Genomic DNA, 21,101 nt, shown 5'->3' with positions numbered 1-21,101 from the left:
TTTACTTTCAGCAGGACATGAATGTTCCCAGCGTCCAGGGACCCCTGAGGGACCACAGGAGTTCTTTCGGAGGAGACGTGGCCCCGCCCTCACATGAAGTGGTGTCTCTGATAGCGAGGACACGAGCTGAGACATGTGGATGCAGCGAGGCTGAGTCTGACTCCCCGTTACCATCCCCGATGAGGGAGCAGGTCCTGTCTTCAGACCTGGAGGCAAGTGGAGAGGAGTCGGACCCCAGACCTCCTGGCAAGATGGCGGTCTGGACGGTGAAGCCCAAAGGACACCAGGTGAGACCTTGCTCTGCGAGTATGTGGACTGTATTCTCTTCTCTTCTGTGGGCCAGTCAGATCTTCTGTCCCCCCTCAGCAGGAGGTCCACGTTTCATCAGAAACCAGTCCGGACCGGGAGCACTGGTACGGCTCAGAGGAGTTCCTGGCGCTTCCTGCTCAGCTCCACAAGAGCGACATGCTGGCCATCAACCTGGAGAACCTGGCCCGCACTTTGGTGGGTGGAGGCAGGATGAAGGTCTACCCTGAGCCCACCGCAGCTTCTGGACCCGACCTTCATGTCTGTGTTGCAGAAGCCCGTCGGTGAGGAAGTTTCCCATGATGCTTTGCAGGATGTGGACGACTGGGATCTGACAGAGCTCAACCCGGACTGGGACTCTCCCGAGAGTGGAGATGAAGTTCCTTCTCCGTTACTTGTACGTCACAGGAGCTTTTTTTTCATGTTTTATGTTTAATCAATTTTAACGACTTCCTGTCACTGCCCCCCCCCCCCAGCGTCCAAACAGGCGGAACCTGCTGGGCCGCTTTAGCCCCGCCTCCTCCAGCGATATGGCTCCCTCTGTGGATGACAGCATCGAGTCCGGCCCGCTGAGCGAGCTGCAGTTTGAGGAGGAAGACGGCCGGGGGTCTGCGGACCGCCGCCTGCGGCCCGCGACGACCCCTTCGGACCGACGTGGCGGTGCATCGCTGGTGCGGAAGCTGCTGGACGACATTCAACAGGACAGAAACCCAGATGTTTGGAAGAAGATGGAGGTAAGAACGTCGTTTTGGTCTCCAAACCAACAAAAAGTGCAGAAAAGTGTGACTCCATCAAAAGCATCAGACCGCCAACACGGCAGACGATGGCGTGGCCTGAAGCGTTAGCGATGTTAGCGATGTTAGCGATGTTAGCGATGATGTCCGCTGAGGTCTCTCAAGGTAAACATCAGCTTTTGCCTTGAAAAGACTTGATGGTGACAAAGGACGACGACTTGGAGTCAAATGACTTCTGTGGCTCCGACAGCAGCGGCCTGATGGATTGGGGCGTCGCTATCGGATCGTCTGCGGGGCCGTTAATCCATCATCTTACCTCCAAAGGTCATATTTGATTGGCAGGTGGATTATTGATGAGGCGATGTACTAATCAGTCATATCTGCCATATTGAATATGGCAAAATGTCAATAGCACTGAGGGTTTGCGTGCGTCATGGCTGCATGTTTAATTAGACGCCGCTCGCCGCTTCGACATCTTTACTTGGCTCTTCACGCTTCCTTCCGGAGACTTCTTCTCCCGTTCCCGTCACAAATCCATTTCCTCATCAATGGAGTTCTGAGTTGGGCGGCGTCTGCGGTCTGAGCTGATGTTATCAAACGGCAACGCAGGTCAAGTTTTAGTGTGAGTCGGAACTTACTTAGATGATGGCGAACCCAGGTGGGTTGGCCCATCCAGTTGGAGGTCTGGTGCTATGGAAGCTCCAATGGGATCCGTTATTTCTTCAGGGGAAGCAGCATGGCCAGGGAAATGTACTACGTACTATACGCTACAATACACAGTCATAGTATGCATAAAAGCAATCTTCACTGGCTAAATGTACTGCAAAAAAGGCCAGTAAGGATAATTCATAATGCTGCCTACAGAGAACATACTAACTCCTTATTTCTAAAATCACAAATACTTCAAATCTTCAAACAGCTAAAATAATGCATAAGGCTAAAAATAAGCAATTAGCTAAAAATGTCATCCAATACTTCTCTACAAGAGAGGAGAAATATGATCTCAGGGAAGAAGTACATTTGAAACACTTCTATGCTAGGACTACGTTAGCGTTAGCATAGCATTTCAGTATGTGGAATCAAACTATGGAATGGATTGAGTAAGGAAATCAAACAATGCACAACGATGAGCCAATTCAAGAAACAATACAAGCAGTTGATGTTTGCTAAATACAAGGAAAACAAACTATATTATGAAAGCAGGAAGTGAGCAAATGTAACAGTTTGTGATTGTAAAAGTACCAGATGGAGGGGTAGGATTTAATAAGCTTTGCTTCTTCCTACTCCTTTTGGACATGTGGAACTGGGAACTGATTATGGGATGCACTCAATTGGAATCTGATGCATGTTCAAATGAAATTAAACCATTACCATTACCATTACCATTACCATTAGCATTAGCATTACCATTACATACCGTTGCTGCACTAATCAACTCTTCGCTCATCCAAACATTGTCCACTTGAAGACCGTCACTGATAGGATTCTTACCTTCTGCAGACCGAAGCAATCAAGCTACAGATGACAACCCCAAAGAGATTTATCAGCTCTTCTGCAGGAAGAAAGAAATACTTGAATTCGTTAGAAAAACACACCCACAGACACACACACACACACAGGTCGTTCCTCTCTGCTCGTGGATAATTAGCTGATTAGCTGCTTAATTAGCAGCATGTAATCATGGCGATGGATGAGCTGCCTAATTGAGGAAGTGAAGAGAGAAGAAGACGACCTTCTCAATCGCCGCAATGCGACTTCACCCAAAATGACAAAATACGCGCAAACCATAACGCACCACAACACATCAGAACGCAGTCACACACACACACACACACACACACACACACACACACACACACACACACACAGATTGCGACGTCATTCCGAAGCACATTCATCCAACGTTTCATGTTGTTTTTAAATTTCATCACATTTTCTCGCCGCCTTCCCGACCTTGAGGTCCTGGCTTGCCCGCATTTGTGTCCCGGGCACGTAAAGCTGCGGCTCGTTCATGAAAGTTCATGAGGCGCCAAATACACATGCAGCAGCAGGAGCCGCCGTCTCAAGTGCTCTCAGGAAAGCTAAAGAAGCTTCTGGAAGAGTCCGCGCTCAGATCAGCATCCTGCCGTCTCAGCTGCTGTCTGGCCTCAGCGTGAGCCGTCTGAGTCGGGGCGGCCAGCAGGGGGCGACGCCGCGTAATCGTCTGATTGGCCCGGCGGGGCGGCGGCGAGGATGATAAAGAGAGACGATGAGGGTCTGAGAATTGAAAATGTAACAAAACAACATCATCATCATCAGACGGGGAAGGGAAACACATTCATGTCAGGGTCTCGTCTTGTGTCATGCTAGCAAACTAAATTAATGAATCTTCCGTTCATGGAGGACCAGGAGGAAAATATGACCACAGCAGCAATATGTTTTAACAAGGATACAAAAACGCTCCAGTGGGACAGCATCAGCCTGAAGAGGCACAGTCAGAGTGAAATTCACCCGAGTCAATTTGAACTTTATAAAGTGTATGATGAGCGCTATTTTCCAGCCTTAAAACATATACAATATACTGTCCTTGCAGGGCGTTTCTTTATGCAAAGCTTGGCAGCTAGCTTAACAGTCGAACGTGCGCCAATAAACAAACAAGGTAATTCTTCTAATACTGTAAAGCTGTACAGAAACAAACACAGCACCAAAATATACATTATGTACAGCGATATGACACAAAGAATAATCAACAATAAGAGTAAAACTAGCATAATAGCTACGATCTACAAGTTAGCCACAACTAGCATCACACTTAGTAAACTGATACAACGACACGACAGTGGTGCAATTACGTTTCTAATGCTATACAACGATTTAAATGATGTTATACGTTACTCACAGACATATAGACTCGTATTCCGTCACGACAAGTAACGTTTGTGGCGAGGATCCAGGTGAACGTCAGACAAGAAAAGTGCAGTGGATTATTGCGTACACTAGGTGTCGCCAAACCAACTGCCAAACAATACAACATATTAAGGGTGCCACATACAATAATTGGCTACTTCACGGATTTCTCTTATTATTGCCTATTTTGGTAACCTAGCCATACTATAAACGAGGCAACACTATATTGTTACTATGTTAAGAAGTCATTTTAAGTCTTAAGTAGTATTTTAAGCATTGTGAAATCTGTGCACTTAATAACTAAGTACACGGTGTACACAATGTAGTTATTGAAGCAACATCTGAGACACAGCATCAGTCCTTTACGACCCTCGTGTTGGTGGACATCATGAAGAAGCCGTGGACCATGCCGCCTTTTTCTCCTACATCCTACTTCCTGTCACACCGCTACGTGTCATCATCCATGCTGGCCGTTGTTGGGTTAGCATGAACACACAAATCTAAAATCAGGAACCGTCATAACAAAACTGTGTCAACTTTATGAGGAAAAAGAAGTTATTTTACGTGATGATAAAGATTTTACAATATGACAATGCAAACGTTATGACAGCAATGTCGTCGTTTTATTATTATAACTGGATTCTTTATGAAATCCATTTAAACATTTACATCCATTATTTGTGCCCTTCATTCATTTTCTACCGCTTATCCTCACAAGGGAGCCTATCCCAGCTGTCTTGGGGCGAGAGGCGGGGTCCACCCTGGACTGGTGGCCAGCCAATCCCAGGGCACATATAGACAAACAACCATTCACACTCACATTCATACCTATGGACAATTTGGAGTGGCTAATTAACCTAGCATGTTTTTGGAATGTGGGAGGAAACCGGAGTACCCGGAGAAAAGAACATGCAAACTCCACACAGAGATGGCCCAGGGTGGGATTGAACTCGGGTCTCCTAGCTGTGAGGTCTGCATGCTAACCACTTGTCCGCTGTGCAGCCTTATTTGTACCGTTTTTATCAAAACGATGAAAGGGTTCCTGCCCGTTATCCCGTTATGCAAATGAGTCACCAATATGCCCCTCCCCGCCCCACCACGAATAGATGGCAGTCCTGTGGGAAACACCGTCGTTGTAGTTTGATGTGTAATACATTTTGTTGCTTGTTCAGTGTGTTGTCTCTTCAACTTTCCTTCAATATTCCTCCTCTGCCCTCGTTGCCTTCCTCACCTCCTCTCATCCTCCTCTTCCTCTCGTCAATACTTTTCATTTACATTTCTCCTCCGACGCTCAGCCATATTGATGTTTTTTTTTGAAGGGTCACGCTTGTAATTAACATACTGCCGCTCAATCGGTCAAGGCCTATACACACACACACACACTCACACACACACAACGGTGAAAGAATTCAATACAGCAATTTAAGCAATGTGGCGTCTCCTGAATGCTCCATGTTTCACTTTCACTTGCTCCGCCCCGCCATTCCAAGTTCTCTCAAGGTTCTGTAGTATTGTCAAGGTCATACAGCAGGAGTGTCCAAATTTATTGGCCTTTGGCATATTATAAATATATCATCAAATAACAAAAACAACAACCCAAAAATGAGCATAAATTTCAGTGTAAATGTTAAAGGGGAATTTTTACGGTTGAGCTTCTCGTGTTTTAGTCGTTAGGGATGGAAAACAACGCTCAGTCACACCCTGAAGTGGACATTCATGGGCTCTTATTGTGTTCGGGCTTGTCGGACCATCAGACCATAGGTAGTTGGGAGGGCAAGGTGAGGAGCAGTGAGTGGCAGAGATAGTTGCGACGCCAATCAATGGGAAATGTAGATTTCAAACGCACCCTGAAGGCACCGTTCATAAAAGTAGAGTGATGTACCTTCTCAGTAAGGAGTTTGATTAGCACCGAAGCAGTTGGCGTTTACGCAAACGCAAAGCACTCAGACAATGTCAGCAATAAAGCTCTTCGCTAAACTAAACTTGAAGAGAAGACCCAGTATAAAATAATAATAATATTATTATTATTATTAGACCCAGTAGACTGGGTCCCCTCATAATAATAATAATAAGATATTATTTATAATAATAATTATTTATAATAATATAAAATGTAATATAATATATAATAAGATATTATTTATAATATACAATATATTATATTTTTAATAATTATTATTATTAATAATAATGATAATAATAATGTTTTTATTATTATTATTATTATTATTATTCCACATAGTGCCTTTCATTATTTGTTCACAGAGCGGCGGTGGTAACTACGTCTGCATCCACAGCCGCCCTGGTTGCCAATTTGCAGCTACGGCTCTCCGACCACCAGCAAACATTCATTAAGATTCACACGCCAGGGTGGGCAGCGCCAGGCTACCTCAGCTACCCCCTGGTGGTAGAAGCTAAAGTTTGCAGGCAGCGCTTGGGTCTACTCCGCAGAATATAAATAGCTAGGACTGCATCTGTTCAAGTCTGGTAAAAATAACTCAATGAATTGACATGAAAATATCTCAAAGTGACGGCTTTGCTCAGCTATTTTAGGTGAGATTAATTCCATCAATTAATTACTGATCGTAATGAATTAATCTTTCTTGTTTTACTCTCCTGACAGCACTAAATACGACATCAAACAATACAAACCATTCACATTCTTTGTTTACAATATAACAAGTTAGCACGCAGGCCTCACAGCTAGGAGACCCGAGTTCAATTCCACCCTCGGCCATCTCTGTGTGGAGTTTGCATGTTCTTTTCTCCGGGTACTCCGGTTTCCTCCCACATTCCAAAAACATGCTAGGTTAATTAGCCACTCCAAATTGTCCATAAGTATGAATGTGAGTGTGAATGGTTGTTTGTCTATATGTGCCCTGGGATTGGCTGGCCACCTCTCGCCCCAAGAAGACAGCTGGGATAGGCTCCAGCACCCCTGCGACCCTGGTGAGGATAAGCGGTAGAAAATGAATGAATGAATGAATGAATGAATGAATGAACGAATGAACATTGTAGATCTGATCCAGATGCCATTTTGGTATCGATGCTATGATGTTCCACACGAGGACGTCTTAGCTAACCAACAGCCTTTAAAAGGACATCTCATCTCTTGCGGGTCTCTGAAGGTCCAAGCGCTGGTTCCTCTGCGCCGTGATCCGGTCCTTCCATGTCTCCTTCATAGCCGCGCTCTTCCAAGTGTTCTCTTTGAAGGTGCTCCGGAGTCAAGTGGCTTTAGCGGCGTGGATCAATAAGACATCAGACGCTGCTACGCATGGACCGGAGCTGTCTTCTTCTTCTGTTTTCACCTCAGTGATCAGAGAGGACGCTCCTTGAAAGGGGATCCTGCTTCAGTGAGATGTTGGACGTCCTCCTGCTTGATCCTTGTGTGTGACCATGCTGGTGTCAGCCAGCAGGTGGCAATAGGTCTCCACCGAGTCTTCTTCTCTGGCTGGGCTTGTCTTTTGCTGTCTGCTGTGAGGACGCAGGGACATGTTCAGTCCGTCTTCTTCTTCTCATCTTGTCTTTCCTTACTTGTCATTCGTCTTCTGACCAACATTTATTTTTGACACAAATAATGTTTTTGGATATCAATGTGTAGAATAGTCTTTATGTTCATAATCGGTCCAGCTGCAAGGTTTAAAAAAATGTCCTAAATAACGATATAGTTGTGGATGAGGCCGTTGTTCGATGCCCTCATGTGAAAAGTGTCCCCCTGTCCCACAGAAGGTGGTGCAGCAGCTGGACAGCTTCATCTCCTGGCTGCAGGAGGCGCTGGAGAGCGTGGAGAACTGGACTCAGCCCAGGGCCGACCTGGACAGCCTGAGAGTCTACCTGGACACACACCTGGTCAGCACGCACACACACACGGACACACACACACACACACGCACACACACACGCTGGAGTTGGACCACAACAATGGCTGCCGTCTTCTGTCTCTCTCATTCAATTTGTAGCAAGTTCATCACTTTCTTTCTCCTTTTTTTCATCTCCTGTTTTATCCGCCTCTTTTTGTACCACCTGACCCCCGCCCCCCCACTCCCGCACCCCACCCTGCACACACACACACACACACACACAGTCTGTTGTCTCTCGCTGTCTCTCTTGATATCACTCTGTCCTCATTTGTAGCAAAGAAATCAAACAACAAGCAGCTCCAAACATATGGACGCACACACGTGCACGTACACACACACACACACACACACATGCGCACGCATGCAGTCAAGGTGCAATGAGACGAGACATGAGCACGCTGAGATTGCACACACACACACACACACACACACACACACACACGGAGAAAAACAGATTGTATTTGCATTGTATATATAAGACACACACACACCATGCAGGCTGATATTAGCATAGATTAGCATATTCCTGGACAGACTTCCAAATGAGCGTCTATAGTCCCAGCAGAACATCATCACACACACACACACACACACACACACACACACACACACACACACACACACTCGGCCTATGGAGATATTTATTTTGCTTCTGTGTGTGTGTTTATTTACACGTGTCAACTTTGTTGTGCACGCCAGCAGCGCTACCGTTAGCGGCGGTTAGCTTCAATTAGAATTGCCGTCTCCTAATTGGTGCCTCTCGTTAAATAAAGCAGAGCGGGATGAAAAGGCATGGCTAATAGGAGTGTGTAGCGCTACGCTCCTGATAGCGTCTTTGCTAACTCTGCACGCGCGTGTGTGTTGGCGCTGATAGTCACACTTGCACTCGCTAGCGCTTGGCGTACGCTAGCATGCTGGATTCTGGCTTTTGCTGATTGATGTTGAGTCGTGCCGTCCGTTTGTCTCTGATAACTTTATTTCACTTTTTGCCTGTGGCTTTCACACAGAACCCCATGAGGTGGGATGTTGCCGTAACTGTATGCTTTCACACAGAACCCCGTGAGGTGGGATGTTGCCGTAACTGTATGCTTTCACACAGAACCCCGTGAGGTGGGATGTTGCCGTAACTGTGTGCTTTCACACAGAACCCCGTGAGGTGGGATGTTGCCGTAACTGTGTCCTTTCACACAGAACCCCGTGAGGCGGGATGTTGCCGTAACTGTGTGCTTTCACACAGAACCCCGTGAGGTGAAATGTTGCCGTAACGGTGTGCTTTCACACAGACGCCAGTGAGGCGGGATATGGCCTTAACTGGGTGTGTCTTCCACACAGAAGCCATCAATCATAATGGGGTGGAGTTTCCAGAGTGTTTACATGTGATGATGATGATGTCCCTTCGTCCTGCCTGTCAGAGCCTTGCTCAGCTTTGGCCTGGATTTTTGTTCTGTGTGAGAAGCACCAGCACACAAAAGGACGTTGATCAGACATTTTCTGGGTGCTCCTGCAGCAGCGTCAGAGCTCCAGCAGAGGCGGAACGTGTCCTACCTTTAATGGGTTCTGTGTGAAAGGATCCTATGAAGTCTTTCGCACTAATTTTAAGTCAAATCTACGTAAAAGTGGACAAAATTAGTGTCAGGCCGTGTCTCAATTAGTGCACTTGCATACTTACACTTATAAGTGCACTTAGTCTTATAAGTGCACAAGTGTATTCACACTGAAAAATGTAATACTGTGTACTGTCAGTACCCACACATGAATAGTTCCCACAAACTGTACGGTTCTCCCTCCAACACGCATGCACACGCAGAGCAGCAGTGGGCGGAATATCGCCGCTCTCCCAGTAGAGTGCTGGTGTGTGTGTGTGTGTGTGTGTGTGGACACGTGCAGTGAATGAGCGCAGGTCTTTTCCGGAACCCCGGGGAGATCAGTGAGGCGAGAGGATGCCAACACACACACACACACACACACACACACACACACACACAGAATGGTCTTTGTGTGTTGTTGTGAGATGGCGGCCAATGAAAGAACTATTGATTGACGCTGATGCTTGATCCTCCTCGCCCGTGAATCGAATTATTAGAAACAACCCCAAGAGCTGAGGATGACACAAAGAAGAAAAACCCTTTTAGTGTAATTTGCAGTGTTGGGCAAACGACTTGTAGTTACCCGTTACTTTCCCAAAAAGCCATTTAGTACTAGAATGACTCCTTTCTGCATGGAAAGTATTCCTACTTTTGGGAAAAAGTGAAGGAACTGAGATTTAGTTTTGAAGGTGCCGTTGTTTGGTCTCCACAGACCGCTACGGCGTTCTCGTGTGTGGCTTACTAGAGATGAGACATTCATGAACGAGTCGTGTCATTTCAACAATGAAAACCGATTTCCGTTGGCTCGTTCTTATATCGTATACTCTTACACAGGCAAACCTTTTTCGTACTTAATGTTGCATAACGTGACTTTTTTCCAGCTAATGTCGCACAATTTAATGTGCACCTTGTCTTGTTATTAACTCATTCAAAGCCAGCCATTTTTCAAACGTCCCTCTCAGTATCGCCCATTTTGGACAATTTGGACCGATTTTTCAAGGCACACTCAGAATACTCACACTCAGTTCTTTAGTAATCTGCAGTAGAACATAGGTAAGTTTCAGCAAAATAACACTTAAAGCCGCAACAAAAACAACACAAAAAATGGCTGTTTTGCATGAAAATAACAATTTATTTACAAATATAACGCCATTAATTATTTACAATTTTCACATCTGGAATTGAACTTGTGGACGCTGCACAGCGCCGTGCTTTTGACTTCCTGGTTGCCGCGGTGCGCTTCTCACACGGGAAAGATGCTGGCCCGGCTTCTGTAGAATGCACTTCTGCCCCCCGGTGGACATTTTTTGCAGCTTAAAACTACACCAATCATGAGCTCTTCTATTGTGCAGTTGTGTCATCACTTCTTTTCATGCAAAAAAAACAACTAAAAGACGTCTCAAGTGAATGAAGTAACGCACTGTGTGAGTCCTACTGTGTTCTCAATGTATTTTTATTACAATGTGTACTTGTTAGCATCCTTGGCTTGCTAACAAAACATCAACAGGAACCGGATGTCAGCTATGTCGCTCGTCTATGATGTCATCAGCGGTTGACTCAAAAAAACACAAAAACTACAGTACAGAAAGTGGTGCTACTAACGCCATGTTGTGTTGCTGATGTTGATGATGCCCCCTGCTGGTCATGTCCAGGAATGACACTTTAAGGCCTTTAATGTCCACTAGAAGACAAACGTCTGGACGTGCACAGGGGAAGCGCCGCTGTGTGGAGACAATTTGATCATCTTTATAACAAACACTTTGATTGAATCATGTCTCATCAAGCCCCCCCCCACACGTGTGTGTGTGTGTGTGTGTGTGTGTGTGTGTGTGTGTGTGTGCGCGTGTGTACACTGCCCTATACACAATGTCAAAGTCGCGCCTCAATGTCATCTGCCTATCAGTGCTGCACACCCGCCTCGCTAATATGCTAATGCTAAGGGCTAAAGCGTGGCAGGCAGCTGTGCTATATGGTCCTGTGCTCCAGGCTAATATGCTAATGCTAACAGGTAATCTGATGCGCCAGGCTTTGAAGCGCCTCCACTCAATGTGGTTATGTAAATTAGCTTAAGGAGTTTGAACCTTTTTAGCCCGCCAGCCACCGACGACGATCAGAAATCCTCCAATCCACCGAGCTAGCTTCGCTTGCAAACGCCGTGTGTGTTTAAGGCCACTTGGAACTTCCACTTTGTACGCGTTCAACTGCTTTTAGTGAAGCTAACCTGTACAATAGTTGACTGTTACAATATTTTATTGTTATATTTGTACTTTTAATATCACACCATGCGTCTAAACAAGCTAGCTTTCTGCTAATACCACTCCCATCCTGTAGAAGTGATAGCGAGTTGCTTTAATGTACTTTCTTTTACTATAGAACATTAAACGTTAGCCTTCACTTAGTACTTTTTTTTCCTCTTTGCTTATGTTGTAGCATTTTATGTAACGCAATCTGTGTTTTTTTTTTAGCATGGCAAGTTGTTTATATGTGGACGTGTGTTTATTTATTATTTATGATTTGTATTTTTACTTGTAGTGCGTTTTAAAGACAACACAAACACACAAACACACAAACACACACACACATCAATCCAAAGAGCTGGAGTGTGACGTGCGTAAAAGCCGAGCTGTTGCCCGTCTTATCGTCGTGTGATTGATGGCTAGCTGTTCTCGTCTTATCGATTCTATGCTCTCCATAAATTTAGTGCAGGAAAACGGAACGCGGTCGCCGGCGGAATGCGCCGCTGAAATACGATGTCTCTTAGATAACGCGGCTAATCTGCGCGTGCTAATTCACCGCTTCCCGGCTGGCTGGGAGCGCCGCTAGCTGCGCTCCATGTTTATTAGCGGCCATCTTTGGCGTCTTATCTGGGAGCTGCTGAGGCGGCTGGGAAGTGACTCTATCACGTGTGTTTGCTGAGCGGTAATGACCGTAATAATCTACGGCTATGTCTTTAGTACATGCGTACCGTTGATCTCGCCGAGGTTCCACAAACTAGCGCTTTTATTTCACCGTTCCGAGTGTGTCCGTTCTAAAGGAGGCTCAGAATTAAATACAAATTCCATCGTCTGTCTTTGTTGTATTGTTCTTATATTTCTACGTATATAAAAACTTTTATACCACCAATGAAATACACAAGAAATAAAAAAATGTGTATGCAATACATTAAAATAACGTGTATACCAACAATAAAATACATTAAAAAAGAGGGTTCTGAATTAAATAAAAATTCCATCGTCTGTCTTTGTTGTATTGTTGTTATATTTGGACGTTTTGTCTCAACACTTAAAATATATAAAAAAAAAATGTATCTACCACCAATAAAATACACAAGAAATAAAAAAAATGTGTATGCCACTAATAAAATACATTAGAAAACGTGCATACCAACAATAAAATACATTAAAAAAGGGGGGCTCTGAATTAAATAAAAATTCCATTGTCTGTCTTTGTTGTATTGTTGTTATATTTGTACGTTTTGTCCCCATACTTAAAATATATTGAAAAAAACGTATATACCACCAATAAAATACACAAGAAATTAAAAAAATAATGCGTATGCCACTAATAAAATACATTAAAAAAGGAGGGTTCTGAATTAAATAAAAATTCCATCATCTGTCTTTGTTGTATTGTTGTTATATTTGTACGTCTTGTCCCCATACTTAAAATATATAAAAAAAAACTTTGATACCACTATTGAAATACACAAAAAAAAATGTGTATGCAATACATTAAAAAATGTGTATACCAACAATAAAATACTAAAAAAAAATATTTAAAAGCCTGTACACCACCAGTAAAATGCATTAAAAATAGAAATAAAAAATAAAATAAATATGAAATAAACCAATAAACTATAATAAGTTGTTCGGCACTAATAAAATACATTCCAAAAAATGCAGCGTGACATCTGACCTCGAGTCAGGAGGTCAGAATGAAATAATGGAATTGGAATGACTTCCATCATTAAATTACAATTACTGCATTTTAAGAGGTCACGCTTCATCTGTACACACGCACATGCACACGCACACACACACACACACACACACACACACACACACACAGCTATCAGAGATAAAAAAGGGCGTCTAGATGAGAGTGAAGTGTTTTGAGCGTTGCCTGAGGCGACTGGCTGCCTCCGTCCATCAGCATCTATTTCATTCTTTTTAGCTGCTTGATCCACTTTACGTTTTTAACCACGCCATCTTCTCGTATCCTCCAGCTCGCACTGGAACATCTTCCTTGCCCCTTCTCTTCTCCTCCACGTCTGAAGTTGTACCACGTTGTTGTGACGAGCCTGGTATTGCGGAGGGACACCAACATGACGTACTTCTTGTCCTTTCAGACGTTCAAACTCAACGTGGACAGTCACGGTGCTCTCAAAGACAACATCATGGAGGTTGGCGGAGCGCTCCTCGCCACCGTTCCTGCCCAGCAATCAGGTGCGCACACACACACACACACACACACACACACACACACATATTCCATTCATTATTAATGTTTGGATTAACACAATGACCTTCAGACAGGAACGTGGTTGAAAGACACGTGGCTTTAACATGGAAGCGGAATAGCGGCGGACGTGGGAGTAGAATTGGGAATATCAGCGTTTAATGGGGAACTTGGGACGGATCATGTAGGGAATGTGGTAGTACAATCAGGAATACAGTCATGCTTCCATACAAAGTCATTTTTTGTGGTTGAATACAGCCAATTATTATTATTAATTATCTTATTTTGGCTTGTGATCGGCCTGGCGACCAGTCCGGGATGTACGCTGGGATAGGCTCCAGCATACCCGCGACCCTATTGAGGATAAGTGGCATAGAAATGGACGGAATTATTTGGGGTAATACAAATACCTGACCTTGACCGAGTGAAGCCTGCAGTTCTTTTGATGTTGTTGTGGGGTCTTTTGTGACCTCTTGGATGGGTTCTTGCTGTGCTTTTGGGGTCATGTTGGTTGGCAGGCCACTTCTGGGAAGGTTCCGTGTTTTCGCTATTTGTGTGTAATGGCTCTCACTGTGGTTGGCTGGAGTCCCGGAGCTTTAGAAACGGCTCTATAACCTTTTCCAGAATGATTGATCGAAGAATCGCTTTTCACACAGTGCCATGTACATTTGGATTTTTTTTCTCTTTTAATATTTAAAAATATTAAACTTTAAAAATATTTAATATTTTATGAGTTTCATTAAAGAAAAACATGCTAAAAAAGGGACGTTAAGAAAAATGACTTAACTGAGATGAACTGAGAGCTTCTACCGGTTTTTTGTAGCAGCTCGTTCCGGAACGCTGTGATCCCGATATTCCATCATTCCTGAAACCTCTCTTGTTGTTCAGGACTCGGGGAGATCTTGCACATGGTGTCCGGCCAATGGGATCAGCTCCAGCTCCAGATTCGCCGCCAACATGGCTGGATGCTCAACGCTCTCCGCTGCATCCAGACCCGCCTCTTCGACCCCAACCAATCAAAAGAGCCCCCGGGGGAGCTGCTAGCCAATCAGCAGGCTCTATTTCCAGCAGACCACCTCCAGGTAAAAGTACTCAGTTGAGCTCAGTTATTACTTCCTGTTTGGCTTCTTTGGCTTTTTGGCGTTTTTTTTTTTTTCCTGTCTGCTCGTCCATCACATTTTTCCTCCTTCTCCTCCTCCTCCTCCTCCTCCTCATTGAAGACAAAAAAGTGTCTTTACTGTGTCTTCATTACATGCTCTTAATGACATGCACGTGTAATTAGTGTGTGTGTGTGTGTGTGTGTGTGTGTGCAAGGTCGCCCAAGGGCAATGTAAGTGTTGGTTGTCAATGCACGGCAACGTGTGTGAGTGTGTGTTTAAATGAATGTGACCTTGAATAAAGGGCAAACTAAAGGGCAAATGGGAATGAAAGTATCACATGATGACGGCTCGTACAATATTTATTAGCAGCAGATCATTACTAGAGATTAAATACCAACTTGTATCAATAATTCATTATCTCATCTTCACTTTTGCTGCAATTAAGACGTGCACACGTGCAGCAAATACGCCGTACACGCGTCTATGCCATGCGGACGCACGTGCGTACGTACCCGCGGTACGCCGCTGCTAACGGGACGCCACGGCTGCAGGTGGCGCTGTAACACGAAGACTTTCATCGCTGGCGAAGACGCAGCAACGGGGAAAAAATAGCATATTCATGCATCATTCATTTGTTCATTCGTCCGTCCTTCATTCATCTGTCCACCCGGGAATTAGTCTGTCCGTTCATCCATTCATCCATCAGATCATTCATTCATTCATTCATTCATATGTTCAGTCTATCTTTTGTTTTGTTTTGTTTATCTCACCTTTAATTCATTGATTCATTCAATCATTCACATGTTCAGTCTTTCCTTTGTTTATCTTGCCTTTAATCCATTCATTCATTCATTCATATGGTCAGTCTTTTCTTTGTTTATCTCGCCTTTAATCCATTCATTCATTCATTCATTCATTCATTCATTCATTCATTCATTCATATGGTCAGTCTTTCCTTTGTTTATCTTGCCTTTAATCCATTCATTCATTCATTTGTTCAGTCTTTTCTTTGTTTATCTTGCCCTTAATCCATTCATTCATTCATTTGTTCAGTCTTTTCTTTGTTTATCTTGCCCTTAATCCATTCATTCATTCATTTGTTCAGTCTTTTCTTTGTTTATCTTGCCCTTAATCCATTCATTCATTCATTCATTCATTCATTCATTCATATGGTCAGTCTTTCCTTTGTTTATCTTGCCTTTAATCCATTCATTCATTCATTTGTTCAGTCTTTTCTGTGTTTATCTTGCCCTTAATCCATTCATTCATTCATTCATTCATTCATATGGTCAGTCTTTCCTTTGTTTATCTTGCCTTTAATCCATTCATTCATTCATTTGTTCAGTCTTTTCTTTGTTTATCTTGCCCTTAATCCATTCATTCATTCATTCATTTGTTCAGTCTTTTCTTTGTTTATCTCGCCTTTAATCCCTTCATTCATTCATTCATTCATTCATAGGGTCAGTCTTTCCTTTGTTTATCTTGCCTTTAATCCATTCATTCATTCATTTGTTTAGTCTTTTCTTTGTTTATCTTGCCTTTAATCCATTCATTCATTCATTCATTCATTCATATGGTCAGTCTTTCCTTCGTTTATCTCGCCTTTAATCAACTCATTCATTCATTCATTCATTCATATGGTCAGTCTTTCCTTTGTTTATCTCGCCTTTAATCCATTCATTCATTCATTCATTCATTCATATGGTCAGTCTTTCCTTTGTTTATCTCGCCTTTAATCCATTCATTCATTCATTCATTCATTCATTCATTCATTCATTCATTCATTCATTCATATGGTCAGTCTTTCCTTTGTTTATCTCGCCTTTAATCCATTCATTCATTCATTCATTCATTCATTCATTCATTCATTCATTCATTCATTCATTCATTCATATGGTCAGTCTTTCCTTTGTTTATCTCGCCTTTAATGCATCCATCCATCCATCCATCCATCCATTCATTCATTCATTCAGTCTTTCCTTTGTTTATCTCAGCTTTAATCCATCCATTCATTCAGTCATTGGTGTATTCATTCATTCATTCATTCATCCACTCGTGTTAATTATCGAATTTGTCCATCCATCATCCATCCATTGTTCATTCATCCGTTCACTCATGTGTTCCTTCATCCATTTGTCCATTCTATCATCTACTGTCTTTCCTGCACCTTCCATTTCTTTGTCCACCTCCTTCCTCCTCCTCCTCCTCCTCGTCCTCGTCCTCCTCCTCCCCCTCCTCCTGCTCTTCTCCCTCGTCCTCGTCCTCGTCCTCGTCCTCGTCCTGATCCTGGTCTCTTGTGAGTGTGGAGAGCTGCTTCATGTAAATGTCAGGAAATATCACAGTCGGGGTGCTGGGATTAGGCGGAGAGGAGAAGATACACTGATAGCAGCAAATATAACGCTCTGACAAGACCACCGGCACTGGGGATTAGGACACGCACACACGCACGTGCACACACGCACACACACACACACACGCACACACACGCACACACACACCTTTTGCACAGTGTTATGAGACGACTGCAGTGTGTCGCCGCATTTTAAGGATTTGTTGTGCATGTGTGAGGATTGTCAAGTGACATCTGTAGTGTTTTGTTGCATATTGAAGATTGCGTGTGCACGTGTGCGTGTGTGTGTGTGTGTATGTGTGCACGTGTGTGTGTGTGTGTGAGAAAGGAGAGCGCACAAGAGGTAGAGAGGTGTTTAATGCGAGTGCCAAAGTAGTGTAATATTTAACAGCTTAGTGGGATTTGTCTGTCACATTACACAGGAGCACACTGAGTCTTCTGCACACGCACACACACACACACACACACACACACACACACACCCAGATGGAGGATAGATATACGTACGTACGGTAGCGCTGCAGAGATGGAATCTTTCTCTCCGGTTTCATCACTCAGATGTCATGAAAGTGTCTCATGTTTCATGAAGTCTCATGAAGACCAGGAGGAATATTCCCATGGAATCTTTGACGAGTCAGACCGGAATGATACAAACATCTCGTTAGACATCTCGTTAGACAAAGATGTCCTGCTGGTGCGTCACAAGTCCACGTTCAAGTCCACAAAGTTGACAAATATGGAACAAAACGTCCTTGCATGAGCCTTGACAGACTAAATGATGATATTTATATGGTTGTGGAACTATACTGTAGTACTTTGTTTATAATGTACTTCTTACTAGAACACTGTCAGGGTCCCGCTTGTGTACTGTACAGTACAGTACAGTACAGTACAAAGATCCCAGTCAAGAATGCGCCCCGCCTCTCCCCCAAAGTCAGCTGGGATAGGCTCCAGCATACCCCCACCACCCCGGTGAGGATCAGCGTCCCAGAAAGTGGATGGACGGTAATAAGACGGTTTGCAGCGGTTCGAGTCTGCCGAGTGGCCGCTAACTTTTGAATGCACTACAAGAATTAAACCAGGTGGCGTTCGCATACATTGGGTCATTACACTACTGGGCGACCCTTTTTAGGGTCGTGACCCACCTGTTGAGAATGGCGGAGGGGGAGGAGGGGGGTGGGGGATTAGATGTTCTTTTGGACACGCAGTACTCAAATCCTGTTAGAGAAGCTCAAGTAAACTCACACACACACACACACACAAGTATGTGATGTCATAAGTGTGTAATATTGTTACACACTTATGGTGTGTGTGTGTGTGTGTGTGTATTTGTAGAAGAAGAGCAGCAAATATTAAAGTAAGACGTGATAAGTGATCCCATGGGTAGTATTTCATGTACACTTGGTGCACTTAAATAGTGTCTGTGTGTGTGTGTGTGTGGCTGAGGTACAAGTGTGATTGTGACTGTTGGCACTTGTGTGACAACTATGTGTGTGTGTGTGTGTGTGTGTGTGTGTTTCTTATCAGTGTAGCTGGTGGAGACAGCTTGTTGGCCTCAGGCTTCTATTTCACCCCACAGACCACAAAGACCTGTATGTGTGTGTGTGTATGTGTGTATGTGTGTCAGGTGTGTGTGTGTGTGTGTGTGGATGAAGGTGAAGAGGAGGAAAAAGAGGAAAGGAAAGAAGGAGGTCAAGCAGGAAACAAGACATGGATGTTGCGTTCAAGGCTGTGGGAAGAACTGCAGTTTGTAACATTCCACATACGGCGTATGGTGTACGGTGTACAGGGTATGGTGGTATGGTGGTACGGTGGTACGGTGGTACGGTGGTACGGTGGTATGGTGGTACGGTGGTACGGTGGTACGGTGGTACGGCATATGGCGTACGGCGTACGGTGTACGATGTATGGAAGCCACTAACTATGAAATGGTTATTTGATTGTGTCTGTTTTTATTTTCCATACAAGCCAATGATGAATATGAGGATAATGGTGATGAGGAGGATGAGGACAAAGAACATGAGGCTAATGAGGATGAGAAGGATGAAAGGCATAAGGAGGATGAGGAAAGTAAGAATGAGAAGGATGAGGATGAAAAAGGTGAGGATGAAGGGTGATGAAGATCATGGGAATAAGGATGACGACCATGAAGAAGATGAGGATGAGAGGAATGAAGGGTATAAGGAGGACAATGATGAAGAAGGTGAGGATGAGGAGGCTCATGGGAATGAGGAAGATGAGGTGGAGAATAAGGGCAGAGAGGATGAGGACAATGAGGATGAAGAAGGTGAGGATGAGGGGACCAGGATGATGTGGAGGAGGACAATGAGGAGAATGAGGAGGCTAAGAAATGAGGAGGATAGGAAGATGATGAAGGGAATGAGGAGGCTAAGAAATGAGGAGGATAGGAAGATGATGAAGGGAATGAGGAGGCTAAGAAATGAGGAGGATAGGAAGATGATGAGGAGGCTGAGAGATGAGGAGGATATGAAAATGATGAAGGGAATGAGGAGGCTAAGAAATGAGGAGGATAGGAAGATTATGAGGAGAATGAGGAGGCTAGGAAGATGAAGGGAATGAGGAGGCTGAGGGATGAGGAGGATAGGAAGATCATGAAGGGAATGAGGAGGCTAAGGAATGAGGTGGATATGAAGATTATGAGGAGAATGAGGAGGCTAGGAAGATGATGAAGGGGATGAGGAGGCTAAGAAATGAGGAGGATAGGAAGATGATGAAGGGAATGAGGAGGTGAAGGAATGAGGAGGCTAGGAAGATGATGAAGGGAATGAGGAGGCTAAAGGATGAGGAGGCTAGGAAGACGATGAAGGGAATGAGGAGGCTAAAGGATGAGGAGGCTAGGAAGACAATGAAGGGAATGAGGAGACTAAGAATGTTGAGGATGAAGAAGGAGAGCATAAGTGCATGAGGAGGATGAGGAGGAGGATGTGGTTGAGTAGCGTGATGAGGATGTGACAAAGATGCAGGTTGTCAGATAGAAAGGATGTAAGGATGTAAGGATGTAAGGATGTAAGGACGTTAGGGCGTAAGGACGTAAGGATGTAAGGATGTAAGGATGTAAGGACGTTAGGGCGTTAGGACGTAAGGATGTAAGGACGTACGGGCGTAAGGATGTAAGGATGTAAGGATGTAAGGATGTAAGGACGTAAGGACGTAAGGACGTAAGGGCGTAAGGACGTAAGGATGTAAGGATTGGTGCTGCGAGTGATGAAAATGTCGTCCCGAGGTTCTTAGCGGCTTGTTGAGTAAATGAGGAGGCGTCGGCCGTATGCGTGATACCTGCTCCAACCAATCAGACGTGTCGTCCTGCTCACCACCGCACGGCTCCGTCGTTTAACATTCAAGTTGGCGTTGGTGTTAATCCGTGTTTAAGTCGCGGTCATTTGGAAGCCATCGGAGTGTGTTTGCAGCCGCCGGCTTTAGCGTCTCTCTCACACACACACATGTACACACTTGCATGTACACACACACACACACACACACACACACACACACGGCATGATGGGCATGAAGCTGATGCATTAAACATCAGAGCAGTTGACATGTTAAACTCCCCTGCAAAGATGTTTTTTCCATGGCGACGCTAACGTGGTTCCGCTAACTAACTTGATCCAACTTGGCTTTTCTTTGTGTGCTAGCAAAACTTTTTGGGGCCACAAACTTGTTGTTGATGTGAACGAGGCCTGCTACGGTAATCTGACGATCAGTCTGATCGTTTCTGGATCACGTGACCAACCCCAGAAACGTGTCAGTAGAATCAGCCTGAAAGACGTCCGCCTTTTATTTTAAGTTGGGAGAAATAT

The 21,101-nt window shown here is 44.2% G+C and overlaps 1 protein-coding gene across 7 annotated transcripts in view; it reads left to right on the top strand.

Moving 5' to 3' along the window:
* akap6 (A kinase (PRKA) anchor protein 6) overlaps window positions 1–21,101 on the top strand; it is an 86,493-nt gene that overhangs the window by 9,586 nt on the left and 55,806 nt on the right. For 3 of the 7 annotated variants that reach the window (XM_078796089.1, XM_078796088.1, XM_078796087.1), the window contains exons 7-13: window positions 12–287; window positions 367–504; window positions 581–703; window positions 783–1,040; window positions 7,653–7,775; window positions 13,721–13,817; window positions 14,719–14,912. In XM_078796089.1, the coding sequence (XP_078652215.1) occupies window positions 12–287; window positions 367–504; window positions 581–703; window positions 783–1,040; window positions 7,653–7,775; window positions 13,721–13,817; window positions 14,719–14,912 (1,209 nt within the window). The remainder of the gene's footprint in view (window positions 1–11; window positions 288–366; window positions 505–580; window positions 704–782; window positions 1,041–7,652; window positions 7,776–13,720; window positions 13,818–14,718; window positions 14,913–21,101) is intronic. The other 4 variants (XM_078796084.1, XM_078796086.1, XM_078796085.1 and 1 more) reach the window with 4 other exon arrangements.

The sequence above is a fragment of the Doryrhamphus excisus genome, linkage group LG14 (assembly GCF_037039965.1).
Source record: "Doryrhamphus excisus strain RoL-2023G ecotype Guam linkage group LG14, RoL_Dexc_Guam_v1.1, whole genome shotgun sequence".
Lineage (NCBI taxonomy): Eukaryota > Metazoa > Chordata > Actinopteri > Syngnathiformes > Syngnathidae > Doryrhamphus > Doryrhamphus excisus.
This window is presented reverse-complemented; position numbering and strand designations above follow the sequence as displayed.